Source organism: Euprymna scolopes, chromosome 44 (assembly GCF_053919585.1).
Source record: "Euprymna scolopes isolate OS-2025 chromosome 44, ASM5391958v1, whole genome shotgun sequence".
In the NCBI taxonomy this organism is placed as follows: Eukaryota; Metazoa; Mollusca; class Cephalopoda; order Sepiida; family Sepiolidae; genus Euprymna; species Euprymna scolopes.
Window position 1 is genome coordinate 15,713,986 of NC_136525.1, and position 20,979 is coordinate 15,734,964.

At 35.4% G+C, this 20,979-nt stretch overlaps 1 protein-coding gene and 1 pseudogene across 1 annotated transcript in view; one reads left to right on the plus strand and one right to left on the minus strand.

Annotated features, from left to right (window-relative positions):
* The window catches only part of LOC145268709 (A disintegrin and metalloproteinase with thrombospondin motifs 16-like), a 720,286-nt gene that overhangs the window by 226,199 nt on the left and 473,108 nt on the right, over positions 1-20,979 (minus strand). Inside the window, exon 5 of the mRNA XM_080124247.1 lies at positions 9,205-9,467. Coding sequence (XP_079980373.1) covers positions 9,205-9,467 — 263 coding nt within the window. The remainder of the gene's footprint in view (positions 1-9,204; positions 9,468-20,979) is intronic.
* On the plus strand, positions 1,530-1,646 carry LOC145268883 (5S ribosomal RNA; annotated as a pseudogene).

Consider the following 20,979-nt stretch of genomic DNA (forward strand, 5'->3'; position numbering starts at 1 on the left):
TCGAGCCAGGCGATACGTCATTTGCAGATTACTGACGATACCACCTGTTGGTTAGTGTGGCCTCTCATTTCCTGGTTGGTAATTCGATCGCTCCATTTGATCCCTAGAATCTTTCTAAGGCATTTGGAATCAAATGGTCCTATTGTTTTTTTTTCCTCTTGGTTGATTTTAAAATGCCAACTTTCACTTCCATATAGCAGTGTGAACAAGACGTTGCCGCTATAAAATCTTAGATTTTTCCCACGATTTTAGTTCTAACCTTTCGAACTCTGCTGATATTTTCGTCTACAACACATCTTCATATTCAACAATGACAGAAAACAAAAAAAAAAAGAAAAAAAAATTAATTAAATAACAAAAGTTTTGTTTTATTATTTTATTAGCAGGGGCACCCAGAATTGCTCGGGATCTTTTTTATTTATTTATTTTTTTACATAGGAATCACCACTTATCAAGGCACAGAGGCCACTCGAGGATAAGGGTTAAAGAGTGTACAGTAGTCAATGGAACAATATCTTAGTAATCGTAAATTCGGTAAATTGGATTAATTAGGGGGGAACAGCTCATCAAGAACTTGTTTATGTTGGACTTGAAGACGACCATATTGTAGTCAACTGGAAAGCAGGACAACGGAAGGCAGTTCCACAGGCGTGCAGTTTTAAGAAAGAAGCTTTGTTCATGAAATCTACGTTTAGGGTTAGGCACAGATAAAGTGTGGGGCAAATTTTTGATAGTGGTTTCAGCTAGACGAGTGTTTTTCGTGAAAGTTTGGCGAGGAGGCACTAGATTGGAGCTCAGACAAGCACTTGCCATGAAAATAAAGGTAAAGCAGAGACAGGCCCGCAACGTATCTTCTGAGGGAAAGATGTTACAGGGAAGAGAAAAGAGCACCCCCCCCCACAAAGCTACGAAGTCAATTTTGAATTCTGTCAAGGCAGGATAAGCTGCTTCTAGCAGTTCCTGCCCAGATGTGAGAACAGTATTCCATCGTTGGCCGTTCCTGTCGTTTATATAGATAGAAAATTGCATCATAAGTGAGATATCTACAGGATAAATCATATACAGGCGCCACTAAAAACCTTGAATCGATCCAACATTAAAATCGCAGAAAATAGACACCTGCATGTTTCACAGAACATACACACATGCAGTGGAAGATAGTGCCCATTTTCCAAACTGACAGCTACTTTTACTTACTAACACAAGAACAAAACTTCATAACAAAATTCACCCCCGCATTAAACAAATCCCAATGACAACACATATAAATAAGCAAAACACAAAATACACTTACACGCACATATATGTGAATCTTTACACACAAATCAAAACACACACATCCAATATAATAATGTTTCCATAAACTAAACAAATGACTAGAAACAATATACACTATTCTGCCCACATTCAATGAAAGAAAATCTATCTAGACTAAGGCAATGTTAATCAATATATATATATATGTTTGTGTGTGTGTGTATATATATATATGTGCGTGTGTGTGTATGTGCATATATATGTGTATATATACGTACGGCATAATCACGTTGACACACCGGTTCTCGTCAGATCAACGAAGTTAAGCAACGTTGAGCCTAGCTAGTGCCAGATGGGTGACCATTTCGGAATTCTAGGCGCTGTATGTGCTTTCTGCTTATCCTGGCATTGTTTCCAGCCGTCCTAAACCTCCACTTGCTACTGGTATTCAACAATCTCAGGAGAGGTGTGCCAGAAGATTGCGTAACTGTTGCCACAAAAATTTCATGAGCAAACACCCTTACACTTAGACTGAGGGAAGCCACCATGTGTATATATATATTGGCTAAATACAGACTAATCAACATTATGATTTAAAAATAAAAAATGAAAATAAAGGTTAGCTAACCAGGTTTTGTTCCTCGCTCAATAGAGCTAGATCGAGGAAAATACAATTTAAAAACAAAGTCATGAATATGGTGAGGGGGAAAAAAAAACGAAAACAAAACGGGGGAAAAGTCCTAAATATTTTCTTTTTGCTTGCAAAAGAATGTCTCAAAGACTTAATAAAAATAGTCTCTAGAATTTTTAAATGAAAGGACGAGTGCGACTTACTCAAGATCGTAAACATGTCAGCACTGAAATTCGTGGCACACGCATGGTTATTTATAAGATGGTCGCAAATCGCAGAACCATACGTATTATTCAGAACATCCGAGAGTGAAAAATTTGCATAACGAATCTTTGATGGTACATGTTGTTTCAAACGGAAATCCAATCTTTGCGATGTTCGCCCAACATAGTGCGCACTACATTTAAATAAATATATAATAGATTGATTATGGTGGTGGTGGTGGTGGGGGGGAGGACATCTTTGCAAATGGAGGACAACATAGGTCTGGTTGCAAAAAAACAAAACAACGCGTGGATTCGATACAAAATAACACTGTTGTACAGACAAAGAGATTTGCTTAGCAAATCGGTCGCTAATGTTACTTAGCCAAGGTAGACGTAGGTAACCAGAGCATCTATTAACTATAATTTCTTTTGGTTTATAAAAATTGGAAAGTTTCTTATTAATAGTAGTCTCAACAATATCTAAGGGGTAACCATTGTTACAAAGGGGCTATGTGTGTGTGTGTGTGTGTATATATGTATACTCCTATTTTTTTATTTATATATATTTATTTATGTATATGCATGTATATATATATATATATATATATATATATACATACATGTATATGTGTGCATATGTACGTGTGTATGTATGTTGATATTGGGAACCGACCTTATGCTTAACTAGACCCTCTATTTCTATCTCTCTCTTTCCCTCTTATATGCACTAAATCACACGCACTGGCATGCACCCCCCAAACACAAACACACGCACATGTAAAAAGAGGAAATCACAAACTTTAACCCGTGCACACGCATACACAATCGCAACGCAAAACTGTTGCCCTAACACACACGCACGCACGGACACATACACCCATCAAAAAAGAAAAAGAGACATGAAAACATTCACCAAATAGACTTAACACCCCCCACCACCAAATGGAATTAACTCTGACCGATTGAACTGTTGACGTCCTCCACTGGAGACATCAAGTCTCATATTGGCATTTCTCCCAGAAGTAAAATCATGCTAGCAGAAATAAAATGTTTTCCAAAAAGAAAATTCCGTAAACTTTTATATAAAAATATCTGAAAAGAGCTAAACAAGGCTCGAAACGCATTATAAAAACATTTAAAAATATTAACAAATGATAAAAGTCTGAAAAAAACTACAATTGTTGATGGCTACACCATTTTAAATATATATATATATATATATATATATATATATATATATATATATATATATTATATTTTGTGTACAGAAAGTTGTTAGATGAGATAAGTTATTGATGCCGTCGGTTTCAAGCCCGATAATTAGGACCGTTTTAGATATCCATATCAACCTCTCTTCGTCCAATACTCATCTATCCCATAATCAGAAGTGGAAAAGAGCTTGATATACCAGAAGATGCTAGGTAACATAGTGGGGAATGCGGCTTGGGATTCATTAGGAACGAAATAGATCAATTAGCATCTTCTCTACTCTTCTGATGAGAAGCATTAGGCTTCGAAATGCCTTGGCATAAATAGTCCCTTCTATACCCAAACTAATTGTTTGTATCCCTTATTGAATAAATGAACCTATCTATATTTACCAATATATAGTTTTTGTGACTTCATTTCCCTTTCCTATTTATTCTCCTATATATGTATATGTGCCTGTGTGTGTATGTGTGTGTATGCGCGTGCGTGTCTAAATCAAGGCTAAAGATATTAAAAAATTGGAACTACTGAACGCAATGATGTTGTTAAATAGTGCTCGATAAGTAGAGCAAAATATTCCATTTCTATTATCTATTCGAATATAAACGGTTACATTTGGTCGCTACAAACAGCCATTTGTTTCGGTCAATAAGACTTTGTCAGGCGACCCTGAATCATTCAACGCTATATATAAAAAAAGAAAAAGTAAGCTCTTCAAAAAAAGATCACAAAAGTTGAGAGCTCTCTAAAAAAAGAAGGATAAAAATGTAGAAGTCTTATTTCAACCTTTTTGGAACGATTTTTCAAAAAGGTTAAACTAATATATATATATATATATATATATATATATATATATATATATATATATATATAGTAATTTAGAAAAATATATGTATGCAATTAAGCTAGACAGAACATTCCGCGTTTCGGAATATTCTGTGTAGCTTAATTGCCATATATATTTTTCTAACTTACTACATAGCTCTACCTATGTATTGAGCACTGTTGAAGTAAATACTTAGTTTACGCATGAAATTATACTTTCGTATATTAATTTAAGTGATTAAATGAAGTAGTCATATATATATATATATATGTTACAGAGAGAGAAAGAGAGAGAGAGAGGTGAGTAAACGTGGAGGTAGACACGTTTACCAGAACCGAAGGTCAGCTGACCAGATTACGTATATGTGACGTGGTCAGCTTGGCTAGATCGGGGAGATTTGATTTGGTCTTTGAAGAAGACAGACGGCTTTCTGTTGTCTCCCCCCCTTCACTGGGGAGGGGGGGGAGACGAACGCTGACGTGTGTGAAGAAGAACCCACACAAGCAGATTTCACTTCCAGTTTCTGCAGGACCTCTGGGGAAAGTGAAATAAAAACTATAAAACCCATTCATCGTCTTGGAGTGATAAATCTTCGTCAAACAGGTATCAAGTCTCCCTCCAGGATGAAAAATTTCCAGATGGTCCAACATCGAAGAAGCAGAGGTAGGTTCTGAAAATACATGTCACACACACGATTCCCTTTATGATAATCAAACACACAACCATTTATATTAGAGACAATCATACGCACAGTGAATCTTTTGATGTTATACAGTGTATACACCCAAAAGTAAATGGTGCCCCACAATGATAACCCCAGTGAGAACTCACAATGAACGCTATGTAACAAAAGTTCAAATTGGTGCGTAACTGACCAGACCACCTAGCAAGGGTGGGTTTAAAAGAATAAAAGAAGAAAAAAAAAGAACTTCGATTACTACGGGGGAAAAAAGGAAGAAAAAAAAGACAAGAAAAACAATAAAATGTCTGGAAAGAAAAAAGAAAAAAAAGAAAGAACAGTAGAAAAAAATACAAATCAACACACACACAACGTAGGGTCCATTAAAACACTAGGCGAATTCGAAAAATAACTAAGAAAAAAAAGAAAAAAAAGAAAAGCAATACACACGTACAACCTTTTCACGAAGAAAGAAAAGGAAGACATACAGACACACAGATGTAAAACTTTATATATAGAAAATAGTTAAAAAAAATGTTTATCGTATTAGGAATTAGCTCGTTATGAACGAAGAAAAATATCACTTAATGTCAAAATTAGAAGGGAAAAACAAAGAATGGCCTTATTCTGTAAATTTTTAACAACAGCCAGTGAGAAAACCAGAAAGAAAAAAAAAGAAATAGAACATATGACTGTAGTAAGCCTTTACCAAAAGATAAACACGTCAATCACAAATATGTGTTATGAATATTTTTGTTGCATTTTTAAACTGTGAACTAAGTGTAACTTTTAACGAAAAACAATATGTACTTTTGATGAAAAACAATGGATAGGTTCTGAAATGTGATTTTTTTTCCTTTTTTCACTAATTGTACGATTTTTTTTTCTAAGGAATTTTTTTTCTGACATGGACAATTTTAGTTCCATCGAGTGTTAGGATTGTCTGAGACTTTATAAGTGAGTCGTTTTATTTTATTTTAGAAACGACTGTATTTTAATTGTAAATGTCTAGGTATTTTTTGTAAACGACTGTGATTTTTCTTTAATTTTGAATTCTGTGGAATGGTAAAAGATGATGCACTATGCAGCCGACCTAGTTGATGACGTGGTCAAATAGGTTTCCACGAATCTGTGTTTTGTTATTTGGAATGTTGTTGTTAGTGAGATGGGACTTTGTGATTGCTTATAGGATATTTTTGTATTTTTTAATTTATTATTTTTATGTAATTGATGTGTTGTCAAACGGTATTGGCAGAATTTTCTTGTTCTTTGACATGTATTTTTTTTTCGCAGAATGGGGAGGTGAAATCTTTGCTTGTGGGGTCTATTGAAAGAATGATTAATAAAAGAAAAAACGTGTTGTTAATTAATTAATTAATAATCATAATAGTAATAATAAAATAGGGAAAAAGAGAAAGAAATAAGATTTAAACAGTGTAATAAATAATTTTAAAAAAAAGTTTCGGAAGAGTCAAAGGTTCAGTCGGTATTAATTTCAATTTTCGAAAAGTAGAATAAATGTTCTATTCGACATGAGTGACCTTTTGACCACATAAGTAGGGGAGAAAAAAAAAGGATAAATATAGGGTTAAATAGGATATGAAGAAATGAAAGAAAAAAGTGGGGCATGAATGGAATTTAATTTCTGTGACAAGCATGTTAGAATTTTGGAGAGGTGTTGAATTACATGGGTAGTTATTAATTTCATTATTCTCGAGAAATGATTCGAATTTTATTTTTTTTTTATCGTGATTTCTATTGATTTCAAGTAGAATCAACATGGAGCAAGTTTGAGTACTTCATGTGTGGAAATCCGATGTTTTCCGTGAAGCTATGTGTCTTCAAGGCAGGTTGCGCTTACCGACTTTGGAAAAAAAAGTTTTTTCTGACATAGCAGTAAACGGAATGTATTCTGTCCAGCGTGAGCGGATCTAGTTGTAATCAACTTCAGGGAGCAAATGAAATGCCCTCTGACATGGCGTAAGGGGCAGAGGGGGTGCAATGGCTGACGTGGCGATTATGTTACGAATCGCTCAAGAGAAGATGAATGAAATATGTATGCAAGTACTTAGGAAAATAGAAGGCTACCCACCATATGGAATGTTAAGAGGTTTTTTGTTTCCCACAAAATACTAGTAATAAGAGTAGGCTTATGATGAATAGGATAAGGCTTGGGATGGAAAAAAAATTTTTGTGTGCTACCTATGGGAAGAAAAGCTGATCTGTAAAGCCAAGGACGATGATAGCCCGTTTTGAAGAGGCAGATGGACCTCGATTTTATTATTCAGTTGATTGCCGAGAATTTATCGATCACGCGCAGTGTCGACGGGAGTAAAGGATGCTCCTGAAATTCTGAGTTAAATTATGAAGAGACCATGGGGTCACAGGGAGTTGTTGATCTTCGAGGGCGCAAGGATTAGCGCCACATGGTATTATTTGTTGATATTATTTTACTTAGTATATTGAATAAAGGTATGACAGTTTTCTTTGCCAGTGGGGTGAGCATATATATCCCATTCTTAGTAAATGTGGGAAGTAGAAAATGTATGCCTTCGCCATACATTTTGATAAAAAGGGGGGAAGTAATGTTACAGAGAGAGAGAGAGAGAGAGAGAGAGAGAGAGAGAGAGAGAGAGGTGAGTAAACGTGGAGGTAGACACGTTTACCAGAACCGAAGGTCAGCTGACCAGATTACGTATATATGACGTGGTCAGGTTGGCTAGATCGGGGAGATTTGATTTGGTCTTTGAAGAAGACAGACGGTTTTCTGTTGTCTCCCCCCCCCTTCACTGGGGAGGGGGGGGAGACGAACGCTGACGTGTGTGAAGAAGAACCCACACAAGCAGATTTCACTTCCAGTTTCTGCAGGACCTCTGGGGAAAGTGAAATAAAAACTATAAAACCCATTCATCGTCTTGGAGTGATAAATCTTCGTCAAACAGGTATCAAGTCTCCCTCCAGGATGAAAAATTTCCAGATGGTCCAACATCGAAGAAGCAGAGGTAGGTTCTGAAAATACATGTCACACACACGATTCCCTTTATGATAATCAAACACACAACCATTTATATTAGAGACAATCATACGCACAGTGAATCTTTTGATGTTATACAGTGTATACACCCAAAAGTAAATGGTGCCCAACAATGATAACCCCAGTGAGAACTCACAATGAACGCTATGTAACATATATAATTATATATATATATATATATATATATATATATATATATATATATATATATATATATTCCGCTGAGGTTGTTTTGGTTCTCTCCAAGGTCTACAACAAATGCCTTAGCGAATTTTGCTTTTCCAACTACTGGAAAATTGTTTTTTTTTTTTTTTTTTTTTACCTGGAGGTCACCACGTATCAAGGCCCAGAAGCCACGCGAGGATAAGGGTTATTGCGTGTGTACAGTTATCAATGGGATAGTATCGTAGTAATCGTTAGTATTGGAGATTTGATAAAGTGTCTTACTTAAGGGGGTGGTTTATCAGGAACTTGTTTATGTTGGACTTGAAGACATCCAAGTTGTAGTCAGGTGGGAAACAGGCAAACGGAAGAGAGTTCCACAGGCGTGCACTTCTAAGAAAGAAGCTTTGCTCATGAAATCTGTTTGGATTTAGGCACAGATAAAGCGTGAGGAAAATTGCTGACAGTGGCTTCAGCTAGACGAGTGTTTTTCGTGAAAGATTGGTGAGGAGAGACCAGAGATTGGAGCTCGGGCGAGCACGTGCCATGGAAATGTTGTACCAGTTCACAAGAATTCTGTCGAAAGAACTGGTCCACTCAGTTATCTCCCCATTAGTCTCCTCCGCCGCTTTGCCAAAATCTTTGAGTCCTTAACCAAGCACAAGCCCACCACGTAACAGACATTCAGATTTATATTATAAATATATATATCATTATTCTCATTATATACATATATAAAAGTATATATAATATATATATATATATATATATTATATATATATATATATATATATATATATATTCTTGAGTTCCGGTATATTGTTACTATGAACTAAAACTAATATTTCTTCAAAAGTGTTCAATACGGGTGTGGAGTTTTTATATAAATAAAATTAAACATTGTTAGGAGTCGACTCCTATCAATATATATATATATATATATATATATATATATATATATATATATATATATATATATATATATATATATATATCGAGTTGTAAAAGCTAGACAACCAATGAAGGTCGATTCTGTTGAAAGCCTCATCACAAGATTCCTTCCACTTGTATTTTACATCTTTTTAAGAATGTCGCTGAGAGGACTTACTATTGATGAGAAATTCTTACAAAATATGGGAAAATAAATGAAAGCCTCATATAAACTAGTGAACATTTAGAAATGAATTGTTCCCAACTTACCATGTTAAATAAGGTAAGTGTGTAGGTGGTTATGTTGGAGTCGCCATGTTTCTCAAACATCACTTTGTCGACCACGACCAGCGTCTCGACCGTTCGGTCGGCTAGGGGCGGGACTTTGCTTTCCCACGTGCTGCGGTTGTTCAAGGTGTTACTGCGCCTGCGCCTCTTTATCGCAGGTTTCCGGTTCAGTCCGGATCCCAAGACGGACCTGGACACTCGCAGGCGAGATGAAGTTCCTACGCCGGAAGTAGAATATTTCGTATCTGAAAAGAAACCGGAAGTAAAATATATTGGATGCAAATGAAATGAAAATATACAACAAAATAATAGGTTGGTGCAAAAATAACATCGTTTTTTGACCTATATGATGAAAAACGACATTAGTTTTGCACCAACTTAATAGATATGACATTTCTGCATTTTTGATTGGTAATCTATACATTAAAAGGATAGTGTGTGTTATTTATTTCGTGTGTCATACTTACATCCGAGTGACTGCCATTTAATTGTTATGAACTTCCATTTCTTGTATAATAATATTTCTATAATTTTACCAAGAATTCTTCAGAAGTTTTGGTTTCAGTTTCGATTATAGCTGATGGCACTCTTTTTTTTTTAATACTCTCATCAAGAATTCTTTATCTATCTATATATATCTATAAAAGTGAAAATGTCTGTCAGTCTGTCTGTGTACATTTCCCTACACAATAACTGTGTCAATTTTCAGTCTACAGACTCGAAATTTGATATACAGGGTACTGAGATTTGGGAACATCTTTGAAATCAGTTTTCGGTCAGAAATTTGGCTGTTAAAGGGGTCAAAGTTCAACGAGTTGACCTTTGAGAACTTTAGCAAACTCCTCCGACAATTTTGGGTATAAACACTTGAAATTTTAGATATAGATTCCTTGGACATGGATCTAACTTAATAACTTGATTTGAGTCCAGAACAATAAATGTTAAGGGGTCATAATAGGGGTCAAATTAAAAAGAATTTGATCTCTGCGGTCTCTACCAAATTACTCAGACAATTTCTGGTCTAAATATTTTAAATTTTACATAAAGAGTATTCAGAGATAGGGCAAGCTTTTTAATCGGTTTGCGTCGAAAATTTGAGCTACAAATATATAAATCTATGTATGTATGTATGTTTGCATTTTTGCCTAAAACGTCCGACAGAGGCGACGGATTTTCACAAGATCAGTATCGTTTTGAAGTTCGACCCTTCAGACGACAAATACCGATAAATTGGCTAAAAACATTAATTTCGTCACTCTAAACTGCTCACCTTTCTACAGGCAGGGATCGTTTTTTTTTCGATATTTTCGAAAGTCATCCCCTCTATTCGATTGCTTAGCCTTAATTTAAACCTACTTCACTTCCGGTTTGGCGGTGGTCGTAACAGCAAAGACGTAACGTTTTTTTTTTCATTCTCTTCCTTCTTCCAGGTACGAGTTCGAGCCGGCCTTCCTACTACCACTCTTTTTTTTTGTTTTGCTCAACATACACCTCCAAACACCCGGGCAACGCCGGGCTCTTAGGCTAGTATATCTATAAAAGTGACAGACATTTTCACTATCAATTATTGGCCTACAGACTCAAAATTTGATATACAGGGTAGTGAGATATATATATATTATTCCTTAATTGGAATTTTTTTTTTTATTTTGAGATGAGCATTTTTATGTTAATTTTTATTTTTATTTCGGACTATTAGTCTCATCTTTATTAGTTGTTGTTTGTTTGTTTTTTTTTTATTGGTTCACAACGTTTAACAACTAACAGGGTAGTGAGATTTTGGAAAATCTTTTAAATCGGGCTTCAGCAAGAAATTTGGCTGTTGAGGGGTTAAATTTCAACGATTTGACCTTTGAGAACTCCACCAAACTCCTCCGCCAATTCTGGGTTAAACACTTGAAAATTTAGATATAGGTTACTTGGACATGAATCTAACTTAGTAATTTGATTTGGCCCGAAAATAATAAATGTTAAGGGGTCATAATTGGAGTCAAAGTTTTTAAAACAAATTGACCTCTCCAATCTCGATGGAATTACTCAGCGAAATTTTGGTCCAAACATTTGAAATTTTACATACAGTGTAATCAATATATTAATATATATAAAGTTATGAACATAATAAATAAATGTTAAGGGGTCATAATTAAAGTCAAAGTTTTAAAAAAAATTGACCTCTCCAATCTCGATGGAATTACTCAGCGAATTTTTGAAATTTTAGATACAGTGTAATCAAACATAGGTTTTGTTTAATAGTTTTTTTTTTCTGAAATTTTGGCTTCCAAGAGGTCAAAGTTCAAAGGTTTTGACCTTTGCGATCTCTAGCAAACTATTCAGCCAATTTTGGGTCAAAACATTTGAAATTTTACATGAAGGTTATTTAGACATGCAGCAAGCCTTCTAATCAGTCTTTGGGCGAAAATTTGACTGCCAAGAGGTCAGAGTGGAAAGAGTTTACCTTTGCAGGCTCTAACAAATTCATCCGCCAATTTTGGGTCTAAACACTTGAAATTTTTGACGTAGGTTATTTGAAAATGCGTCAAACATTTTAATTAAATTTGAACCAACACCAATAAGTGTTAAGTGGTCCAAATTGGTGTCAAAATTTAAAAAAATTCGACCTCTACTGTCTCTACCAAGTTTTCTCTATGGTAGTTAAGGAAGCCTAATGTATAGAAAGGTATTACGGTACATATGCAAACTTTTTAATATATACATACGCATATAAAGTTATGAACAGTACATAGGGCCAGAGCAAAGCCGGGCTGAACTGCTAGTATATCTATATATCTATAAAAGTGGAAATGTCTGTGTGTGTTCACTTCCCTACCAAATAACTCTCTCTGTCAATTTTCGGTCTACAGACTCGAGATTCAAGACAAGGGGTATTGAGATTTGGGAAAATCTTTTTAATCAGTGTTCGGCGAGAAATTTGGCTGTTAAGGGGTCAAACTTCAACGATTTGACCTTTGAGAACTGTACCTAACTTCTCCGATAATTTTTGGTCTGAACACTTGAAATTTTAGATATAGGTTAATTGGACGGATCTAACTTTATAATTTGATTTGAGCTCAAAACAATAAATATTAAGGGGTTATAATTGGGGTCAATTTAAAAAAAAAAAAGATCTCTGCGGTCTCTACCAAATTCATCAGTCAATTTTTGGTCTAAACATTTGAAATTTTGCATAAAGTGAATTCAGGCATAGGGTAAGTTTTTCAATCGTTTCTTTTTTACTGAAAATTTGGCTTCCAAGAGCTCAAATGTCAAAAGATTTTACTTTTGCAGTCTCTAGAAAACTATTCAGCCAATTTTGAGTCTAAACATTTGATATTTTAAATAAAGGGTATTCAGACATGCAGCAAGCTTTTTAATCAGTTTTTGGGCGGAAATTTGACTGGAAAGAGTTCAAAGTTTACAGAGCTGACACTTGCAGACTCTAACAAACTCCTCCGCCAATTTTGGATCTAAGCACTTGAAATTTTAGATGTAGGTTACTTGGACAATGGATCAAACATTTTGATTTGATTTGAGCCCAAAACAATAAATGTTAAGGGGTCAAATTAAAAAAAAATTGACGTCTGTGGTCTCTACCAACTTTTCTCTATGGTAGTTATGATTGGGGTTTCACCGGATGGGAATACCATTACCAGGATGAAGTCTAAATTCTTTTATCATATATATAGCTAGTGTTCGAGAGAAATACAAAAATTTCATAACCATTTAAAGGATTTGATAACGGGGATGACGATGGCTAAATGGTTAAATCCGCAAAATTTTTTATTGAAGTTAGAAATAATTGTAAGAGAGAAATAGCCGCAGACAAGAGAAGGCATTCTGAAGTCATCAAAAAACGCACAGAGCCGCAGAAACTAGGAACACGTGATTTCTGGAAACTTTATAACAGTGTAGTAAATAATGGACAACCGACAATCATCCCACTATCTCACAGTCTTGAGATTGTTTGCACAGCAACTGAAAAGGCAAATCTGCTTGCCCAACGTTTTGCCCCCGACTCCACTTCAGGCTAAGCAGGCTACCAACTCCCAAATTTCCCTTTGCGGATAGTAGCCAAACTCGATGACCTAAAAATCAGCTTTTTAAAAAATTTTTTATTATGTTTTCACCCCAAACGAGGCACATCGCCACTTTGATGTAGGAGGCTACTATCAGGGACATAAGCTACAGAGGTACTATGTAGGGAGATGAGCAGCAAGATGTCGGTTAACGTTACACTTGAACTTCTGCATGTCAGTACAGTCGGGAAGCAGGAAACCGGATAGGGAATTCCAAAATCTAGCGGTTCTGGGGAAGAAACTACTGGAGTAGAAGGCTCTCTTACATCTACGGATCGCAACTGTGAAGGGGTGAGATTTTGCTGCTTGTCGGGTTTGTCGGGGGTATTTACGTAGAGGGGGTACAAGTGTTTGCAGCTTGTTGGAACATACACCGTTAAAGTACTTGTAAAACAGGCAGAGGGATGCTACATTTCGTCGATGGGACAGAGGTTGAAGCTTGGATGACAGCTCAGGACCTATCAGGTTGGCGACTCTCTTTTGAATCTTGTCTAGGAGTGAGAGACAAGTAACAGATGCACCAGCCCAAATATGACAACAATACTCCATACATGGGTGAATGGTGGCCTTATAGAGGTACAGGATACTTTCGGGCGTTAGTAGCTTTCTAGCACGGTAGAGAGAACCTACCTATTTCGCAGCGGTCCTGGCAATGCTTTCAAGAAGGTTTCTTGTAATTATTGAAGGAAACAAGTTTAGTCTTGGCAGCATTGAAGGTGATCATCCATTTTTGTCCCCATTCCACTACAGATTAGAGGTCATCCTCTAGTGTTTCTGCCATTTCTTTAGATATGTGTTCATTTGTTTTCCTGTCGTGTCTGTTATAGAGCGTGGTGTCATCAGCATATATACCCATCTCAGACACAATTTTGTCAGGGAGGTCATTTATGAATATTAGGAATAATAGAGGTTGAAGGATAAACCCTTGAGGCACTCCCACATTTATATCATATTGTTTAGATGTACGGCCGTCGAGGACAACCTGGATTTTTCTCTTATCTAAGAAGGATTTATGTTAAGTATTCTTCCAGTATGATCTGATTTTCCTGAGAAGACCCTCATGCCATCCCCTGTCAAGTCTTAGATATATCGAGTGCTACCGCTCTACTCTCCCCTGCTTTGTCAAGTGAATGGTATATGTGCACAGAGATTACAGTTAGGATGTCTGCTGTCGAATGGGCTTGCCTAAATGCATATTCTTGCTCGGTCAGAAGTTTAGCATCTGTAAGGTGATGGACTAGAGCTTGGTTAATGATGGACTCAAATATTTTGGCGAAAAAGTGGGAAGAAGCTAATGAGGCGGTAATTTGCTGGGTCAGTTCTTTCGCCAGAATTCTTGAAAACTGGTACCACAGAAGCAGTTTTCCAGCAGGCAGGAAAGCAAGATTCATTAAGGCATTTGTTGTAAAGTTTGGAGAGAACTGGAGCTACTTCGGTGGAGCACTTTTTTAATAGCAAAGACGGGATGAGATCAGGTCCACATGCTTTTGAAGTGTCAAGATTTTTTATGATAGCATGCACCTGAGAAGGGGTGATTTTCAGATCGTCTTTTGGTAACACAGTTTTGTCAGGGAGGTCATTTATGAATATTAAGAATAATAAAGGTCCATGTGGACCCAATCTTATCCATGCCATACTACAATGGAGGTCACCACTTATCAAGGCCCAGAAGCCACGCGGGGATAAGGATTATTGCGTGTGTACAGTAATCAATGGGATAGTATCGTAGTAATCGTTAGTATTGGAGATTTGATAAAGTGTCTTACTTAAGGGGGCGGTTTATCAGGAACTTATTTATGGTGGACTTGAAGACATCGAAGTTGTAGTCAGGTGGGAAACAGGCAAACGGAAGAGAGTTCCACAGTCGTGCACTTCTAAGAAAGAAGCTTTGCTCATGAAATCTGTTTGGATTTAGGCACAGATAAAGAGTGGGGAAAATTGCTGACAGTGGTTTCAGCTAGACGGGTGTTTTTCGTGAAAGATTGGTGAGGGGGGACGAGAGATTGGAGCTCGGACGAGCACGTGCCATGGAAATGTTGTACCAGTTCACAAGAATTCTGTCGAAAGAACTTGTCCGCTCAGTTATCTCCCCATTAGTCTCCTCCGTCGCTTTGCCAAAATCTTTGAGTCCTTAACCAAGCACAAGCCTGCCACCTAACAGACAATAAGCTTTTATCTGACTGACAGTATGGATTTAGACAAGCCCGTTCTACTGCTGATATCCTAACTGTAATCTCCGACAATATACCCCAAGCACTGGATAAGGCAGGAGAAGCATAGTCAGTAGCCCTAGACATAGGCATTTGACAGGGTTCGGCACGATGGTCTTCTCATGAAGATCAAATCGTGGTATACTTAACATAATGAAATCCTTCTTAGATAAAAAAAAAAAACAAAAAAAACAGGTTGTCCTCGATGGTCGTACATCAAAACAACTTGATATAAATGCAGATATGCAACAGGGATAAATTCTTGGACCCTTATTATTCCTGATATTCACAAATGACCTCCCTGATAAAATTGTGTCCGAGATGGGAATATTTGCTGATGACACCACTCTCTATAACAAACACGAAGGAAAAACTAATGGACACATATCTAAAGAAATTGCGAAAACTCTAGAAGAAGACCTCCAGTCTGTAGTGGAATGGTTAACGTAATTGGTTAACGTAATTGATTAACGTAATTGGTTAACGTAACGTTCAATGCTGCCAACTCTATGCTCATTTCCTTTAACTACAAGAAACTTTCTCAACCATCGATTACCATAGATAATGATACATTACCTGAAAGTACTTCCCTCAAGCTCCTACAGTTAATCGTCCCAACATTCACAGTAGTGTTGGGACGATCAATCAGAATCGGAATCGGGAATCGGAAAATTGGAAGATTTGGGGGTATCTTAATCGGAATCGGTATCAAAAAAATTAATGCCTGTTTTCCGATGCCAAAATGATTCTTTTAATCGTCTTTTTTTATGTGATTTTGTATAAACACAAAATCTTCCATTGCTGGTAATAATAATAAAATAATAAATATTTATTTTTTAAGATACCAGTGAAGCTAAAATCGATAGATCATCCTCCACAAGCGTATTTTGATGTCTAGGAAAATATCTGCACATTTAACATGTTTTTTTTTTTTTTTTTTTTTTTTTTACGAAAATCAGGAGAAATAACAATCTTATAGTTAAATAATTAGAGATTTATAAAGAATCGGAATCGGTAATTGTATCGTAATCGGGAATTTAGCACGGAATCGGTAATTGTATCGGAATTGGGAAAAATATTGGAATCGTCCCATCACTAATTCACAGACAACATGAATTGGAACAAATACATTGAGGCAATTGCCAAGACTGCCGTGAGGAAGGAAGGGTCTCTCTACCGTGCGAAAATGCTACTTGCACCTGAAAGTATCCTGTATTTCTACAAGGCCACGGTTCGCTCATGCATGGAGTTTTGTAGCCACACCTAGGCTAGTGTACCTGCCACTAGTCTCTCGCTCCTAGACAGGGTTAAAAAACAAAAGAGTCGCCAACCTAATTGGTCCTGAACTATCAACTTATCTCCAATCTCTGCCCCATCGCCGAAATGTGGCATCCTTGTGCCAGTTTTACAGATACTTCCATGGCAAGTGCTCTGACGAATTCCGAGCATTAGTATCCCCTCGACGACAATACCCTCGACAAACCCGACAAGCAGCAAAATCCCACCCCTACACTGTAGAGATCCCTAGATGCTGTAAAGCTTTTCCCTCGAACTGCTGCTCTTTGGAATTCCCTTCCAGGCGCGTGATCCCTGACTGTACTGGCATGCAGAAATTCAAGTGTAATGTTAATAGACATCTTGCTGCCCAACTCCCTAAATAGTATCCCTGCAAATCTGGTTCCAAATAGTAGCTCCTCACGATTAAGTGGCCTTGTGCCTTTATTGGGGGTGAAATGGCAATAATAATAATAGTAATAACAATAATAATAATAATAATAATAATAATAACAACAATAATAATAGAAATAATAATAATAATAATAATAATAATAATGATGATGATGATAATAATGGGACCTTGGGGAGGCTTATTACCACTCAAATTCCAGCGAGGACCAATAGCCGCTGCCAATGAGAAATCAATGGCAAGCAGCTGTTGCGATAATGCAAATTTATTTGCAAATATTATCGAAAGAGGTGGAGAGTACTGGAAACTTGGGGAGACTTGTTGTTACTCAGCTTCTAGGGAACGCCACAGGCTGTTTTCAAGGGGAGAACTCTGATGACATCTGTGAAAGCTCCTTGTGAGCCAATAATAATAACAATAATAATAATAATAACAACAATAATCATAACAATAATAATAATAACAACAACAATAATAATAATAATAATAATAATAATAATAATAACAATAATAATAACAACAACAACAACAATAATAACAATGATAATAAAAATAATAATAATAACGACAACAACAATAATAATAATAATAATAATAATAATAAAAATAACAATAATAATAATAATAATAATAATAATAATAATAATAATAATAATAATAATAATAAAAAAAACACTGAAGATGAGAACAGAAGTCCGAAAACCCCCCATAAAAAACAGATAATACGGACGAGATTAAGTGTTAACTTGACTCGTTAACCATTTAGCCATCGTCATCCCCGTTATTAAATCCTTTAAATGGTTATGAAATTTTTGGATTTTTTTCGAACACTATATATATATATATATATATATATATATATATATATATATATATATATATATATATATATATATAATAAAAGAATTTAGACTTCATCGTGGTGATGGTATTCCCATCCGGTGAACTCCCAATCATGTCCCCTGACTTACTTCAAGTGCATTTTTTTTTAATAAAAACCAAAAAAGAAGCCCCACAGAGTGATGACGCCGAACCCCGAGGCTCTTTTATTTAAGCGACTAATTCTTTACGTCCGGTGCGCTTTCACGGTGAAAGGTTGAATACTACTTAATCTACATATCTGATATACTGTTTTTCTTTATATATATATATATATATATATATATATATATATATATATATATATATATATATATATATATATATATATAGTCGTAATATGTACTAAAATATGATATTTTAATTCATGTAGATGACGTATTTATTATTATAGAGACAATTCTCTATTGATTGTTATATTGAACCTAATATATAGCAGTGAGATAAAATGACTTGGATGCCATGAGCTAGAATCGAAACTAAAACATACAACTCTCCACGCTCATTCCTTAACTTCTGGGGCACACACACACACACACACACACACACACACACACACACACACACACACACACACACATGCATATATAATTCACCTGTCATTCTTTTTTTAAAAATGGAGTCGTCCGATCGTCGAAGACACGATTAAAGCAAGCAAGGTCCACACACACACACACACACACACACACACACACACACACATATATATATATATATATATATATATATATATATATATATATATATATATATATAATTTCGTATTCTTGTTTGTTTGTTTGTTCACAAGTTGATTAATATATACAAAAATCCATTACTTTATCATATTATTCATTCCCATATATACTATGATTATTGCAAAATATAAGATTAAAGAGGTGACGTCATTCGCATATTACATTAAGGAAAATCGACTTTTTAAAATAGCGGTGTATTAGTTATTTCTTATAGTGAGAGAATTATTTTAAGTGTTCTATTTAAGTTTATTATTTAAATTTTATTTATATTGATAACATATTTAATTTAATTTATTTTTACCGACATCGATGTTTTATGAATCGGTTTGAGTTATTTCCCTTTGCACAAATGTTGTTCCTTTTGTTTTTTTTTTCGGTGGATATTAAAACTAAAAACTTTCAAGCATTATTTTTGGATTTAGTTGAAATAAAATACTTTCCGTGATTTCGCGATTAATGTTGTGGTCCAGTGAATTTTTATTTTAAAATAAACAAACAATTCAATTCAACTACGATTCTTTATTAAAAAAAACAAAAAAACTTTCATTTACGTTTTTTTTGCCAGTTTTTTTCCTTCGCATTTTTTTGACATCGTAACTATTTTTTTTTTTCTTTTAATAACGCAATAAGTCATAACTCATCATTTTTATAACATAAACATTCGGTTAACACAAATTCTACTTTGGTATTTTTGAAACTGAATTATTTAGTTTGTTTTCGTTGCAACAGACCGTAAAAACAAATCTTTCTAGACTGAGGTAGCATAAATGAAATTCGCTTGAATTGGAATATAGTCATAAAAAGGTTTACAATATCCGGAGAATAGCTTCTCTTTGTATCCCTTCTGCCGAAATATCTGGTGGAGAGTTTGTCACGTACTTCTTTTTTTTGGGGGGAGGGGTACATTTTCGTGTTTTTTGTTTTTTTACATGGAGGTCACGACTTATCAAGGCCCGAAGGCCACTCAGGGATAAGGGTTATTGCGTGTACAGTAATCAGTGAGATAGTATTGTAGTAATCATTAGTATTGGGTGTTTAGTTAGAGTGTCTTACTTAAGGGGGCGGTTTGTCAGGAGTTTGTTTATGTTGGACTTGAAAACGTCCAAGTTGTAGTCAGGTGGGAAACAGGCAAGCGGCAGAGAGTTCCACTGGCGTGCAGTTCTAAGAAAGAAGCTTTGCTCATGGAATCTACGTTTGGATTTAGGCACAGATAAAGAGTGGGGGAAATTATTGACAGTAGTTTCAGCCAGACGGGTGTTTCTCGTGAAAGATTGGCGAGGGGGGGGGCGAGGGATTACAACAGCAACAAAAAAAGTAAAGAAAAATGATTTTATCATTATTTCCGACACTTCAAAGTTTTCAAAGTTCTCATTTAATATATATATATATATATATATATATATATATATATATATATATATATATATATACTAGTAAAAGAGTATCCGTCGTTGACTGGGTTCAAAAACAGCCTACAGAAAATGGACTCTGATTTTATTAAAGTATGATAGGTTATAAAAAGGCCACTCAGGGATAAGGGTTATTGCGTGTACAGTAATCAATGAGATAGTATTGTAGTAATCATTAGTATTGGGTGTTTAGTTAGAGTGTCTTACTTAAGGGGGCGGTTTGTCAGGAGTTTGTTTATGTTGGACTTGAAAACGTCCAAGTTGTAGTCAGGTGGGAAACAGGCAAGCGGCAGAGAGTTCCACTGGCGCATTAGTTCTTTTATTTTTGTTGGGGTAACGATTGAGTTGACATATGATGATAAAAGAAACTGATCAATATTCTTAGTCTAGCAGGTGTAGCCAAACCGAATTTCATATCGATCCTGGCAACGCTGGGTATCCATGCTAATATATATATATATATATATATATATATATATATATATCTATATATATCTATCTATCTATATATATATATATATATATATATGAAGAGTGTCTTTGTTATACAAATAGTATTTGCTACATATGGGCATACATGTTTCAGTTACAATTTCTTTGGAAATCCAAGATCTCGGTTAAAATAAAGGCAACAGTAACTCTTTATATGAATCTTTCAGATTGAGTTAAAGATCTGTAGAAAAAGAATTGCTGTATATTTTCTTTCAACGTCTATATCTATCTATTTCTCTACCTCTCTCTCTCTCTCTCTCTCTCTCTCTC